This window comes from Gouania willdenowi, chromosome 5 (assembly GCF_900634775.1).
Source record: "Gouania willdenowi chromosome 5, fGouWil2.1, whole genome shotgun sequence".
NCBI lineage: Eukaryota > Metazoa > Chordata > Actinopteri > Blenniiformes > Gobiesocidae > Gouania > Gouania willdenowi.
Window position 1 is genome coordinate 33,575,873 of NC_041048.1, and position 15,360 is coordinate 33,591,232.

The 15,360-nt window shown below is 36.9% G+C and overlaps 3 protein-coding genes across 14 annotated transcripts in view; 2 read left to right on the forward strand and 1 right to left on the reverse strand.

Moving 5' to 3' along the window:
* Positions 1–15,360, forward strand: part of foxp1b (forkhead box P1b) — a 288,207-nt gene that overhangs the window by 172,108 nt on the left and 100,739 nt on the right. The window lies entirely within an intron of this gene.
* LOC114464090 (uncharacterized) lies at positions 2,872–4,521 on the reverse strand. The gene is made up of 3 exons (XM_028448162.1): positions 4,354–4,521; positions 3,702–3,909; positions 2,872–3,249 (listed from the first exon to the last, which is right to left on the reverse strand). The coding sequence occupies exons 1-3, from the start codon at positions 4,434–4,436 to the stop codon at positions 2,905–2,907; spliced, it is 636 nt and encodes a 211-aa protein (XP_028303963.1). The 5' UTR covers positions 4,437–4,521; the 3' UTR covers positions 2,872–2,904.
* LOC114464088 (coiled-coil domain-containing protein 106-like) lies at positions 5,578–9,614 on the forward strand. Its single transcript, XM_028448160.1, has 6 exons — positions 5,578–6,242; positions 6,616–6,692; positions 6,833–6,892; positions 7,132–7,251; positions 7,368–7,556; positions 9,048–9,614. Exons 2-6 carry the CDS (start codon positions 6,650–6,652, stop codon positions 9,353–9,355), a joined length of 720 nt encoding a protein of 239 aa, XP_028303961.1. The 5' UTR covers positions 5,578–6,242; positions 6,616–6,649; the 3' UTR covers positions 9,356–9,614.

Here is a 15,360-nt window from a genome sequence, read left to right on the forward strand (position 1 = left end):
TGCATCATGGGGTGGTTGAGTATGACGAGTGTAACTTTAAAATTGTCCCGATATAGTATACATCCGGGTATTTCTCACGTACTCAATCTTTCCATACTATCGAATTTGAACGCACGACATACTCATTTTGATGTCAGACTTAATGAGTATCATGTTAGTATGAGTAGTACGTTGGTATGAGTAGTATGTTAGTGCTAGTAGTACATTAGTGTTAGTAGTACGTTGGCATGAATAGTACATTAGTGTTAGTAGTATGTTTGTATGAGTAGTACATTAGTATGAGTAGTACATTAGTATGAGTAGTACGTTGGTATGAGTAGTACATTAGTGTTAGTAGTATGTTTGTATGAGTAGTACGTTAGTATGAGTAGTACATTAGTGTTAGTAGTATGTTTGTATGAGTAGTACGTTAGTATGAGTAGTACATTAGTATTCCTTCTAGTTTTAATCTTTTGATGAACATCTCATGCATTGTTCTCATAGTTTTAGTCCATCTGCTTGTGGTTGCATTTAGTCTGAGTCTAGCTTTGGTCAAAATAATGATCTTTATAGGTGAATGTTTACAAAGTGCTAATGTGATATTCAGCAGGCGGACTGCCAGCTTGTTCATGTTAAAGTAGATAAATGCCCGTGTCTTTGAAGTGACTGGTAGTTTTATATAAAGGAGTGGCACAGTTTATAAATGCCTTTGCAGCTGTGAGAGTATAAGCCACAGTCTTCCTCCTTCTTTTAGTGCCAGCTGTGAATCCCAGCAGACGGGAAAGGCCTCCTGGTTAGAGGATACCAGTAGTAATCTGTAGCCACAGGGCAAGAGGACGGCTGTTACCTTAGCCTATATTTGATAAACCCATACTGTATATGTATAGCATGTTTTTGTCTCCAGTCCACCAGATCACAATGGGATTTCTAACTTGATCCTATTTGTCTTATACTTAATGGAGCAAATTGAATTTTACATTATGTAGGCTGATGTGTAATAGGATTCCAGGATCTTGCTTAGGGGGAGTTTTGTTTTTAGAGCACATTTGCTTTTTTTTTTTTTTCTTTTTTCTTCTTCTCCCCCCTCGCTGTATTGTCGTGCGACAGACGTTTTCTCTAAGGAGTCTGTGTTTAATTTGAATAATCACGAAAGTGTGTTCCTTGGTTTGCAGGGACATCAATATCCCCGATGACTAAAAAAGTAAATCAGAAGAAAACAGGTAATTATGCTGAACCAGCAATTGAATGACCCACTGACCCTTAATACTAATTGATTTTGTTGAGACAAATTGTTTTCCCTTCGTGTTAACCCATTTTGATGTGTTTTTTTTTTTTCATTGGCTGTTTCTCTTTCAGATGTAATTAATAGTTTGTATGAACAAGAACTGAAATACAGTTAAAGCTTTGTTAGAAACTGTGCCATTTCCAGAGGTGTAAAGAACCTACTGAAGTAGAAGTACTGTTATTTGATTGAAATTGTACTCAAGTACAAGTACAAGTAAGTCATACATGTTTAGTTTTATTATTCTGTTTTTATTGTAAAGTGGCCTGAAAAGTGCTTTTAAATAAAATGAATAATACTAATATAATAATAATAATAATTATTATTATTGTTATTATTATTGTACATTAAATACTCAAGTACAAGTAAAAAGTAGCTCAGTTAAATAGTACTCAAAGTAAAAATGACTAGTTAATTTCACCCCTTACGTTTATTTTTGGTAATAAATCTTGCCATGGTTCCCTTGCATACAGTAAACATCTCAGGTAACACTTTAAATTAAGGAACACCTATTCACCATTAATTAGTTACTTATTAGCATAATAATTAGTAACATATTGGCTCTTAATTAGTCCATATTAAGTACTTATTAATGCCTTATTCTGCATGGCTTTATTATACAACCAATAAGCCATTAACTAAGAGTTTTCCCTCAATAACCTCAGAATTATTACTTATTAGTAGTAAGTTAGGAAGTTGTTGTATATGAATTATGATCTCAATATGCTTTGCTTAGTATGGACTTAATAAGGTGGTAGTACCACAAGAATAGTTATTGTCCCTTAATAACACGTAATGAATATGGTCTGTTCTTACTTAACAAAACACAAACCTACAAGTATTAATAGTGTCCAAATAACTCTGAATTAAGCCTTTGTTACTTAGTATATGTTCCCCATACTAAAGTGACGTCTTGATCATTACTAGTTCACTAGTAGTTGTACACCAATTAACCAACATATGTTCCCTAAACTAAAGTTGCCTCCTTTTTACACTCAATTAATATATAATAGCACATAACTACTGAAATGAACAAGTGATGGGTTACACCTTTAATAAAAATTGATCTATCTATGGGTTCCCTCTCTTTCAGTGGTAGAATGACAAAGACAGCAAAAGTACAAATACCTCTTTTATTAAGGCACTGGTTTCGGTTTGCCCAAGGTTGGTAACAAATACTGCCTGAACTTGTAGTGTAGTTTAGCTTACAGGTATTTAAATTCTGACAACTATCAGTGTACATACAAACATGTCATAAAATTAAGTACAAAAATGGTAGTATCTAAAAAAATATATAAAACCTGCACAGCTCAACATGAACTTACTCTTTGTCAGAGCTTAGAACAAACATACTTAACTGTACAAACATTGCACTTTCACAGTCTAAACTTGCTCTAGAATTAATGTATGAAGTAATTTCTCATTTTTCCAATACAATAACACAATTTTAATTGAAAAAACAAGCTCACTTGCATTTTAAAACATCGGAAAAGCATCAACTTGATATTTGCATCTACAGTACATTTCAGACAGGTTTCATACAGGATATTTTTTCCTGATGTCATGCAAAAGCATTCCAAGTATTCCATTACTGTGATGGTTTCCACGCCAATAAGTCCACTCAATTACATCTAAGTGATCCCTCAACAGTTTTGTGTACGGTTCCCCCTTTGTCTCCAGATAGTTGACTTGCAAATACCCCAAAATCTCTCAAGGTTTTGTGTATGTGCACCTGTAACCGGGTCGACAAAAAAATCTTGATGGTTGACAGTCAGGTGATTGTAACCTTCATCCTGAAGACGGCGGTAAGACCGCCACCCATCAGAAATGATTGAGCTTCCACGATGAACGTGCTTCTTTATTAGAGGCAAGAGATGCCTGGCTGAACGGTGATGCACAATTTTAAGAATGGGCCTCCTCCTGTCATCCTTAATCCCTAGCATTCCGAACACCCAGGAACTCCTGTTGCTTGCCCGTCCTCTGTTGTACTGAAATTCACAAGAGTAAATATATCCAAATGAGAACAATGGCATTCACAATACAATAATTCTGCAGTCATGGTGGGAAACAAGAGAATAGATCATAAGGCAAAAATTTTAAAGTTCTCTCTAGCTTGTGAGTCGTGGTGCATGTTTACAAATATTGAACTGTTCTGGGGTGTATGAATAATGTTGTTTTTTAAAACCGACATTCCCCTCTATCGCATCAATTAATTCTAATTTATCTTATTCCATCATGCAGTAGTTACTTCTCGAAATACAGGAGATAAACCTCCAAGCACCTCAGGCAAAAACAGGTTTGAAATGTATGTATATTGTCTTTAACTTTCAGTAGCTGAGTTTAGCACAGACTTAACTAACATCAAATACATGTTTTTAGACACTAAATGATTTATTTCGCATTAAAGTAACACACATAAGTGGTTAATTACATTGCATACCTTTCTCTTATGGCCAAATTTGCATTCATCTATCATAACAATCTCTGCTCTTTGTCCAACAGTCTGCTTGCCTCTTCTTCTCATTCTTTTCATTCCCGATTTGCAAACTCTCCGCAACTTGTTTGCAAGTTTACTCAGGGTTGCAGAACTCCGAGTAATTCCTTCCTGCAGCAGGTCAACCTGTCTCAGTCGAAGGCCTTGGGCGAATCTGGAATAGATCAACCCGATAAAAATTTCAATGACAATTTAGAAGTGGTGTGTAAAAAACAATTTTTAGATTGTGATAGTTTTTTTTATAGCCATAGTTATAAATTTATCCTTTGCAATCCCATTAATAGATGCAATCGATATTCATAGCCTGATTACAAGAGTGTATTGAACCTTAAACAAGTCTCAAAAGCAAAGTAGGATAAAGAACATTTACTGTATGAGGGGAGGAATGGAATAAAATCCCCTAAAAAATGTATCTGCTGTATCTTAAAAGATTTTTAAGAAAATATATACTGTATAAATTAATGTCTCTTAAGTATTGGCTCTTCTAGAACCCATCCCTGCCAACAGTATAGTGAGAAACATTCAAAGAAAACATTATGGTCTGAGTTAGAGTTTGTCTTTGATGGCTTTTGTTAATATACGACTTAAAACCACACACCTGTAGATGTAATGCATCCACGTATGCAGTCGAATGTGAGATTTTGCAAATATGGAGCCACTTCGGATGGACCTAGACACCATTTTCCCTTTGTGACAGGAATCTCGACATACCCTGATGATTAAATCCAAAGGTTAATGTAACAAAATCAAAACCTATGATACTGTGCTGATTTCACTAAATAAAAATGTTACATAAATGAAGATGATGAAGGAGACATAGATGTTTACGTATAGGTGTTGAAACAGTTAACATTGGGATTGAACAAGGTGCACTTATACTCAAAGTAGTCCTTGTGATCCCGATGCATCAATTTAGCACAGAAAAGAACAATTGGAACAGGAAGTCAGACACCAATACAACATCAAAACATCCGGATTATTTTCAGAATAAAACACTATGTTTTGACGGTTCAGAATAATAAACGTATGTTTATTTACGTGTTGATAAGGATTACATAGAGTTTTATACCACATACATCAGAGGTGGGCAACTTCCACACACAGCGGGGGCCATGAAAATGTGTTTGTTTGATCAAAGGGCCACATTATCAACATTCATGTCAACATTTAGAATAATGACCGATCTGAGCATTAACACGGAACAACAAGCTGTTTTTATAGTTATTTTGTGTTCTTTTTGTGCATTTCTGTTGTCCTTTTGTGTATTTTTCCTACAAAATATATGTTTTTTGCAGTCATAATGTGCATTTGTGTTGTCATTTTGTGGTTTTTTGTGTGTGTGTTTCTGTTGTAGTTTTGCTTGTTTGCTCTTACTGTCAGTTTGCAGAGTAATGTTGTGTTCTTTTTGTCTACTTTTGTTTTTATTTTCTATAATTTTGTATATTATTTTGAGTCAGTTTGAGTGTTTTTGTTGTTTTGTGTTATTTGGCGTAATTTTGTGTATTAACATAGTCAGTTTGTTAATTTTTTTTAGTAGTTTTGTGTGTTTTTGGAGTATTTTCAGAGTTTTTCTTGTCTTTTACTGTATTTTCATGCAATAGTGTAAATCTTTGTGTTTTCTTGCTTTTGTTTTATGTATTTTTCTGTCATTTTGGATGTTTACTTTGGGGCTGCATAAAATTAGACCGAGGGCCCCCGGGCCGCCAGAGTTGCCTATGTCTGAAATAGATTGTATTAAAAAACAAAAAACAAAAATCAATTATTATTATTATTTATTTTTTATTTTAGCATAAATTCATTTTCCGGTAGTGCGCATGTGCGTGCATATACGTTCTCAGTACGATGCGCACTCAGTACATGACACCGGACCATAGAAAATTAATAAACAAGGTACATATCTAGTTGTATTACTCACCATGCTGCCTCCTTTATGCCGTAGGATCGTTTCAACTTCATAACATGAGAGCAAGATGGGCATTTCATCCATTTTCGAAGAAGGTCTAGTTTCATTAACCATCTGATGAACTTGTAGTTTTCATTGGGGCACTGTCTAAAATGTATTCGACTCAAAAACTCATAACCCAACAACATATTTGTTAAACCTATAGACTGATTAAGGATAAGCTCATAATATTACCTTGCGCACCTTTCTTCTTTTATGTCTAAAATGTGTCCTATAAACCGCCTGGCCCACTTCTTCTTCTCTTCTTTTTGGTGTTTATTGGCGGTTTACACTCAATGACAGGCGCATTACCGCCATCCACTGGATATTGAAGAAATGACCCACTTTGTAGAGCAATGATTGAAATACCAACCAACCAATCATGTTATGTAACATCCATCCTCATCCAATCATTCTTTTGAGGGGCGGGCCAGGCCCGCGCATAGCGATACCGACGGAGCTGAAGCCACCAGTCACGTCCAAGTTCCGAAAAGGTTGTCGTTTGCTGTTTCGTTCAGCGCTTGGAGAGTGATTAGTAGAATATGGTAAGTTAAGCACTTGCCTGTTAATTGAAACTGCCCCTGAGTTTTGTAAGCACATCATAACACCCGTCCCTGGGCCGGGTACATAGTTTAAGAGTTGTAAACCTTCCTATTTATCTGCAGTGTGTAGCCTAATTAGCTATTGTAATGTTAAGCTAGCTGAGTGCATGAGTGCACGTGCGTTAGGTTGACTTTAAGAATTTAAGTGTATATGTAATGCTTTAGTATTAACTACATTTTGTAATGAAAAATATATTATACACTATGCAGTATTTTTTTTTCTTCTTTTTTTACAGGAACAGTTTTTAAATCTTTATTTAACTTATTTAAGTTACATTTTGTGGTTATAGTGACATTCATGTATTTGTTTTTACAGCCTAAGGCTAAGAAGAAAATGTCCCTAAAAGTACATGAAGATGACTATGACAGAGGTGACCAAAAAGGATCTGGATGGTAAATGTTTTTTATTTTTTATATTTTTGTCAACTTTCAAGTAAATTTAACACTTAAATAATGAGCGTGTCCAAATATGTTTAAACATTTAAAGTACTCTATCCATATGTTGATTTTGTTGTACCAATGCCATACTGTAGGTCCTGAAGATAAAGGAAGCTCTGCTACAAGTTGCTGCAGCATAAGCAGCATTGGATCAGGTAATGATTTCTGATTTTCTAGCTGTGTATCTTTGTTTAAAATTAAACAATTTCATTTCATGCTAGTGGTTTTTCTGCCTGAGATTAAAGTTGGTATACACGTGCTTACAAATCAAGTTAAGGAACACACTATATTTGGTCGACTACCTTTGTTGCATGCATCTCTCTCTCTCTCTCTCTCTCTCTCTCTACTGTCAAATTACATTTTTGTGTATTCTTCTCCCATTTCTGTTTTTCAGGATCAATCTCCAAAGTGGAGTTCTTAGAAGCCAAGATCCAATGGCAAGAAAAAGTAATAACTGATCTTGAGCAAGAGCGCAATTTCTTGCGTGAGCAAATCTTAGGAAAGAAGAAATCATGTGAGTGATTTGGGATCAAATTGTATCTGCAAAATGCAATGTAATTGTATTGAAAGGTGTGTTATATCTTCATAACAATCTGATCTTTGTCTCATCTATCCTCTATTTGATCAAAGCTCAACCAAAAAAATTTACATTGGAGGACGACGACGAGAATGACCATAGCAACATGGATGATGACCCATCTTCTCCAAACATCAGTGAGTCCTCCGACAGTGATGTTGTCATCCAAAGACGAAAGACACGTTGGACACAGCCATCTACATCTGCAACTGTGGCTGTGCCTGGAAAAGCTCATGTGAGAGGTAAAAATGGCATAACTTGAACCACCTGCCTTGTTTACAACTAGTGGTCATGAAAATAAAAGTGTCGGAAGAGCTGTTAAAAAATATGTTCTGAAATAATTATGAGGCAAAAATACAGATCTTCAGTTCTAGATTTTAAATATACAAGGAATTTGATGATACATTAAATGTCTGAAGTAAAAAAAAGTTGCTTTCAGCAACAATAAAGTTCCATTTTACCGTGCAGCATTCACACTAGTTATTATTAAACGTCAAATGTATTGCTAGAGTTATTTGTCTCTCAGAAGTAAACATAACTCTGAACCGTAAGACTTACCAACTAGGCTTGGGTGGTAATACGGTACTACCGTATACCGCGGTGTCATAACAATAACAACGGTATCAGTTTCAATACTGTCATAGAAAAAAAAATGCAATGCACTACCCTGAGACTGCGCAGGGTCCGCTCTACACACACAGTAAAGTGATAAGTACAATCATGTCAGAGTTTCTAAAACACCAGAAAAATCTCCAATAACACAAGATAAAGTCCATACATTTGTCACTAGTCTATATTGAGAAAAAAGTCACTAAGAGTGTTCAGAAAATATACTGGTAAGGGATGTTCAGTTTTGGTTTTTACGAATTGCAGCTTTTAACTCCTTGAATTGGCCTACATTCTGAGTGAACTCATCCTTTAGTAACTCCCTAAGTTGATCAATTAAACCGTAAAAGTGGCGCTCATAATGATCAGTGCTGTAAACGGCCTGAGTGAGAAGGAAAAGAAGTGATCAGTCCTCTACGCTGTCACTCGGGCCCCGTAGACAGACAGACACACACACACACTGTTAAAGGGATGCTACTGTAGCGACACAACGCATGGGGCAAACACAAGGTTGTTGTGTGTGTGCTGCCCTCGCAGCAGCCTCCATGTTTTAGGCTGATCCAACAGCTCGTTTAGGCTGCGCTGCTGCTGCCGATAGGTTGATGGGCAAGTGTGCACATTGAGAGGGAGAGAGTAGCTGTAGGAAATATTGCTACAGAAGCATTCTTTTAACGTGCAGGTGCGCTTTCGGTGTGGTGTAAATGGCCGGCATGAGTAGGAAAAGAAGCGATCACACCTCTCCGCTGTCACTTGGCTCCATAGAGAGACAGACACACCGCGTCCCTATTTTACTGCGCTATACGGTAATACCGTGACAAATTAAAAAATATTACGTAAGGCTCAGGGTGCGATCACACCGAACACGACTGTGTGTGTGTATGTGTCTGTGTGACACATAGGATACCGCCTAAGCCTATTACCAACTCAACAGATCTTACAGAGTATCATTGTTGTATTGAATTCTGAACCGTATATTGTTTGTGGAATGATATGAGATAAACAGATATACGTCCTATTCCCAGAATGCACTTCATTTTTATCAAAGATAAATGACCAGTTTGAGCAATTGATCAGCTTACCTTAAGCATTTGTTTGGGCTCATTCCTTGTGTTTTATATATCTTTCAGTGAAAGGTCCAGCGGAGGTCATCAGCAGATATAAAAAGGTCTTGAAAAGCTTCAGCAAAGTCCGCACCATGACTGAAGCCTTCAGAATCAATGGCGTTGATCGGGGAACCATCAAGATGACTGCTGCAATTATGGAGCTCAACACTGTGGATCCTGAAACCTTCAAGACCCTGAAGTATGATCCTGCAACCGAGACCCTGCAGTCCTTTGCCAAGAGGTGTGCAACCTACATTACCCCTGAGAAGAAGATCATTATAGAGGACATGAAGGCCAAAGGCCAACTCCTCCCCTTGTTGATGAAATACTAAGATTTAAGCGATCTGCTTTGTTCTGCTAAAAGCAAGTTTAGACTGTGAAAGTGCAATGTTTGTACAGTTAAGTATGTTTTTTCTAAGCTCTGACAAAGAGTAAGTTCATGTTGAGCTGTGCAGGTTTTATATTTTTTTTTAGATACTACCATTTTTGTACTTAATTTTATGACATGTTTGTATGTACACTGATAGTTGTCAGAATTTATACCTGTAAGCTAAACTACACTACAAGTTCAGGCAGTATTTGTTACCAACCTTGGGCAAACCGGAACCAGTGCCTTAATAAAAGAGGTATTTGTACTTTTGCTGTCTTTGTCATTCTACCACTGAAAGAGAGGGAACCCATAGATAGATCAATTTTTATTAAAGGTGTAACCCATCACTTGTTCATTTCAGTAGTTATGTGCTATTATATATTAATTGAGTGTGAAAAGGAGGCAACTTTAGTTTAGGGAACATATGTTGGTTAATTGGTGTACAACTACTAGTGAACTAGTAATGATCAAGACGTCACTTGGGCGACCGTGGCTCAGGTGGTAGTGGGTCGTCTTCTGATCGAGAGGTTGGGGGTTCGATCCCAGTACCTGACTATGTGTCGAAGTGTCCTTGGGCAAGACACTGAACCCTAAGTTGCTCCCAGTGGTCGACTAGCGCCTTGCATGGCAGTCCTGTCCCACTGGTGTGTGAATGTGAGAGTGAATGAGCTGATATGTAAAGCGCTTTGAGACTGCTTCAGTGTGGTGATAAAGCGCTATATAAAATCAAGTCCATTTACCATTTACTTTAGTATGGGGAACATATACTAAGTAACAAAGGCTTAATTCAGAGTTATTTGGACACTATTAATACTTGCAGGTTTGTGTTTTGTTAAGTAAGAACAGACCATATTCATTACGTGTTATTAAGGGACAATAACTATTCTTGTGGTACTAGCACCTTATTAAGTCCATACTAAGCAAAGCATATTGAGATCATAATTCATATACAACAACTTCCTAACTTACTACTAATAAGTAATAATTCTGAGGTTATTGAGGGAAAACTCTTAGTTAATGGCTTATTGGTTGTATAATAAAGCCATGCAGAATAAGGCTTTAATAAGTACTTAATATGGACTAATTAAGAGCCGATATGTTACTAATTATTATGCTAATAAGTAACTAATTAATGGTGAATAGGTGTTCCTTCATTTAAAGTGTTACCACATCTCATGTATAAACTTAAAAAGGACGAGACATTAAAACACATTAATATCTCCTTTACATTGAAAAAAGTAGAACAAATGAATGAAAAGGAACAGAAAGAAGATAAACTTATAACATCTACCCCTTTCATAACGAAATAATTACATTAAATCAGTGGTTGTCAAACAGTGTGCCGTGGGATTTTGTGAGAACCATACATTATTATTTAGGGCCCTATGAAATCCACGTTAATGGAATCGCGGACGGAATCGACCAAAGAAAACAAAATCTACTGTTGAACGTGGAAATGGACAGAATTGGCATGAAACGCCATCACCGTGAGGCAAGGAACGTTTTTTATGGGGAAATGTTTCCGGGGACCCCTCATTAGGTGCACCGTCCGCCCCCTCCCCTCCTGGCCACATTAAACACACCCTAAACTACCTGAAATTGCGACTAAATCAGAGCCGACCAGATTTGGAAAAAATAAAACAAATTTTATAGGGCTTTAATTATTGCAATATACAACTACACAAAAAATATTTTTTTAATTTGCTACTTTGTATGCACTAATTTCATAATACAGAGGAACATTTTTGTTAATAAATATTTCATGAGCCATAGAGTTGTCTTTGTCAAATTTTATTTGGCATTAGTAAATAATTATGCACATTTGCAGATATTGTACATGAGTCATAACACGTGCTATAAAGGCTATTTTGCACAATAGTTGTGCCTTCAGATTTTTACGTGTCCTTTGGTGTACCTTGGGCACAAAAAGTTTGGGAACCACTGCATTAAACAAAAGCAAACTGCATCGCAGTCACTGAAACCCATTTGAAACCACAATACATAATAAGATTAATAATGAAATTTTATTAATAATTTTTGCTGTATAAATATTGGGTTTGTATGTTATCTGTATCCACTTCCACAATTAAAACGTAGTTTATTGTATATAATTTATTATGACGCTGTAGCCTTTACTGTGTTTAAATGCTCCAATGTCAGAAAGATGCATTACGTTTAATCTGATTGGTGGGCTATAATGTGATGCATTTGATTGTTGTCTGGTCATTTCATTTTTTGTAGCTTCACTATGTCCGTTGATAATAAAAATATATATATATATATATATAATTTACTCAGCAATGGTTGGGTGTAGAAATGTAACAAATTACGTTATATCCTATGAAACGTGCTTAAGTACAAATAAAATCACTGACTAACATACTCAAAAAAGCATAAAAGCAACCCAATTACAGTAACGTGAGTACTGTTTCTGGCTCTTTTATACTTAGCAGCTATAATGATGTCGATGTCATTTCCTGGAAGAGAAGTTCCTGGAAGAGAAGCGCTTCACATCCTCTCCAAACCCTTTTGCCCACAATAGTTTGTTTACTGTGTGAAATTACATTGTATTACATAGGCATACAGTGGTAAAGAGTTGGGCTTTGTAGATGCACATTATGTGAGTAAGAATTGTTTTAAAAATAAAAAAGCAAACCTCTGCAGCAGCTGTGAGTGCTCCAGTAAAACCTTTCTTCAGCCCATCTTTGTCGTTGACCATCACAAAGTACACAGCGGTCAGCCAGCGTACGCCAAGCTACAGTGAACCGCTACCCACGGGCTGGCGACACGTGCTGCTTTGCATGTAAATTTTTGAGTGTTTCACCTGCGAATGAACCCAACTCAGCGCTATTCCGTTGGTGGCGTAAAGACAGAGGTGTGTTTTTATGACTAGGTGAGGCATGTCCTCTCCAAGGCCCTCGAGCGCTGTATCCGTCTGCCCTCCCCTTTAATCACAGTATCAGCCGCTCTCATAAAGTCCATGAGCTGTGTATTTATGTGTGTGTGTGTTTGGATATGTGCACTCATAGGCCTTATATACACACATTCACAAGCCTGTGCCCTTTCTTGTTTCCCCTGCTTTTTAAACCTAATCAGCAAAAATAAAGCCATTGTAAAGTAGCTCATAGTAAAGAGGTGATTATTGGTAATAAATACTTTTTTTTTACACACTTATTACAGAGGCAGTTTTCTTCTTGTGCTTAATGAGAGTAATTTGATTTGCTTGAGAGATTACAGTTTCCTAGAATTAATGCAGCAGTCCCCATTCCCAGATAGAGTGAGATCTAAGATTCTTCACAGGTCGTGTGCTGCTAGATGCACCCCTCTCACATAGCAGCTAATGGAGTTGAACAGCAGTCTGTCATCCCCCTCCACCCCCACCCTTACCCAGCAGCTCTATGGTCCACATGTCCTTGGTTCCTGCAGTGCTTGTTGTTTGGGCTACTTCTGCCTCCTCTAAGTAGCTCCTCTCTGACAGACGTAACTGTAGCTTTGTGAGTTATTGTATTTATGCAATGCTCACTCATCAATGAAAACCCAACATCTGGGAGAATTATTCAGCCTATTGCACTAATTCAAATGATGCCGTGGTTGCATGGGAAGCTGTTTTAAAGCTCGGGTTATTCTTCCCCGTCCATTCTCTGGGTTTATTTAATATTTCCATCACAGGTTTATGTAAGAGCTTCCAGCTTAGTGCGTAACTTAATTTGAGTTGTGATCATCCTCTCCCGCGACATTTATGGAAGTCCACAAGTCTCAGTGCCTAAAGCCGAAGGTGGCTCCCACAGATTGAGTGTGACCAATTGTTTCACTGCTTTGCACTCTGCATGTTAATTAAGCTCGAGTTCAAATTAAATGAACAGAGAACTGACCTTTAACACTGGGGAAGAAGGGGTCATCTGAAATAGAATGTGTTTGTTTACTATCCCCCCGCCACAAAGTGTGAAGGGGGATATAGGTTTGAGCTCTGTGCATGCGTCCGTTCAAGTTAAAGGGGACAGCTTTTCTCAGAAACTGTTTGAGATAGGATAACCACATTTGGTGTGTGGCTCCAGGGTATCAATACCTTGATGGAGTTCAAAAATGAGAAGTGCACGATTATTTCTTCCGGAGTTATTGCCGTTGAACCGGTTTTTTTTACATTTTCAAAGGGGACAGCTTTTCATAGAAACCGTTTAAGATAGTTATAATTTTACATTTTGATGTGATAATATTTTCTTATGTATACATCTAAGTTCTTAGGTTTAGGACATTTAGGAAAAGGTTGTGAGTTATAATGACAACCAATCTGACAGGGGGATGTTGATGACTATGTCTTCTTGGTTTACTACGTGCTGTTGTGGATATTGATATAGCCCAATGTGCCACTTCTGGTTTCTGGACTTCCAGATGGGATCAACATTACTGAATCTTTGCCAATTTCCATATTCTTTATGGGCTTGTACTACGAGGCTGGATGAGTACTGTATATTCGTGATATCTCTCCGTTAGCGGGCTTCACCTTACCAAACATTCTTCGTCAGAGAGCTCCTGCACTATGAAGCAGGATATGAATATGTTCACTTAAGCGAGGTGATTTCAGCCTGGCTCCATGCACGCTCTGGTGACAAGGGTGGAGATTGCAGTGTCAGACCAATCACAATCACAGAAAAACTGTGTAGAGCAACTTATAGGAATAATTCTTAAAAAATATGACGAATATGAGAGCGCATTGTTTCACTGTAGTATGTTCCTGCTGAGACTGACTATGTTACTATAGCATACGTATGAATTAATTAATTACTACTTCATCAGCTGACTTTAGACCAGTCTATCAGATGTAAATCTATACCTTTCCTAAATGGTAAATTTAAATCGTAATGGTAATAAACGGTAAATGAAAGGATTGCATTTATCTATTAATATTATTTCTTTCCTAAATGCAGCTGTCAAATACGCGCACCAACCAGGATCTTCTAACAATGGGCAAGTCATTTTCTAAGAACTGATTGGTCATGTGTCAGGACTTTTGTACTTCAGAATAAAACCTGATCCCATTCAGCCTAAGTTACCATGGTGATTTAGCCCCGTAAGAAGTTAGCCTGCGTCGTAATACACCACACACTAAATAAATCCTGGAAGTTAACGAGATAAGAGGAAATCCAGCTTTGTAGTAGAGGCCCTAAAAGATCAGTGATTGGTAATAGACTTCCTCATTTAAGCAGATTTTTTAAACAGCAGCTTCTGTCAAGCGATCCTCATTAAAAGAATATGACCAATTGAAAGTTTGCTGGTGTAATCATGATTTTTTTTTTTAAATAAAATGAAAATACAAAAATGTGGGAGTTGTTTGCAAGCTATGACTATTGAGTTCACAGTTTGGTGGCCAAATGTGGCGTAAAACAGCAAATAATTTGATCACAAGCACTCTAGAATTTGCTTGCCTGATCTGTTCTAGACTTTGTTTGCATGCTGGGTGCTAAGGCACCCTAATCTCTTAAAGGAGATTTTTAGCTCAACTAATAAGATACTATATAGTTGGTCAAATGAAATCCACACTTTCTCAGTGACTAAATTGTGAAGATTTTTTTTTTTAATTCACAATAAAAGTTGCTATGTAATTTTTTATTTTGGTCAGCCATGCACATGACCCAACTTTGATGACCTTAATTCATAGTTGTCCTTGCAAAATCTGAATGGAAAAAAGTCTCTTCAATCTTTTATGACTTTTTTATTGCCAATCCAAACTAGCTAAAATTGACTGAATTGATTTGAAAACGATTGTTAAGAATTTTAATGCCAGTGATAGTCATTTTTTTTACACATTTAATGCAAATTGTGAATTGTTAAAATAGTCCCTATGTGGTAAATGCTAATACTCCTCATCCGTTAGCTACATTCCATCATGCATTTTACCAGAATATTGGTCAAAACTGGATTCACTATAAGTTCACAAGATTTATAATGTCAAACTTAGACAGTTAGGGA

Coding starts and splice junctions, on each gene's coding strand:
- LOC114464088 (XM_028448160.1), top strand. CDS start 6,650: ATGAAGATGACTATGACAGAGGTGACCAAAAAGGATCTGGATG. Junction 6,893..7,131: donor CATAAGCAGCATTGGATCAG/GTAATGATTTCT, acceptor TCTGTTTTTCAG/GATCAATCTCCAAAGTGGAG. Junction 7,252..7,367: donor CTTAGGAAAGAAGAAATCAT/GTGAGTGATTTG, acceptor ATTTGATCAAAG/CTCAACCAAAAAAATTTACA.
- LOC114464090 (XM_028448162.1), bottom strand. CDS start 4,436: ATGGTGTCTAGGTCCATCCGAAGTGGCTCCATATTTGCAAAATCTCAC. Junction 3,910..4,353: donor TGGATGCATTACATCTACAG/GTGTGTGGTTTT, acceptor GATCTATTCCAG/ATTCGCCCAAGGCCTTCGAC. Junction 3,250..3,701: donor AATTTGGCCATAAGAGAAAG/GTATGCAATGTA, acceptor TGTGAATTTCAG/TACAACAGAGGACGGGCAAG.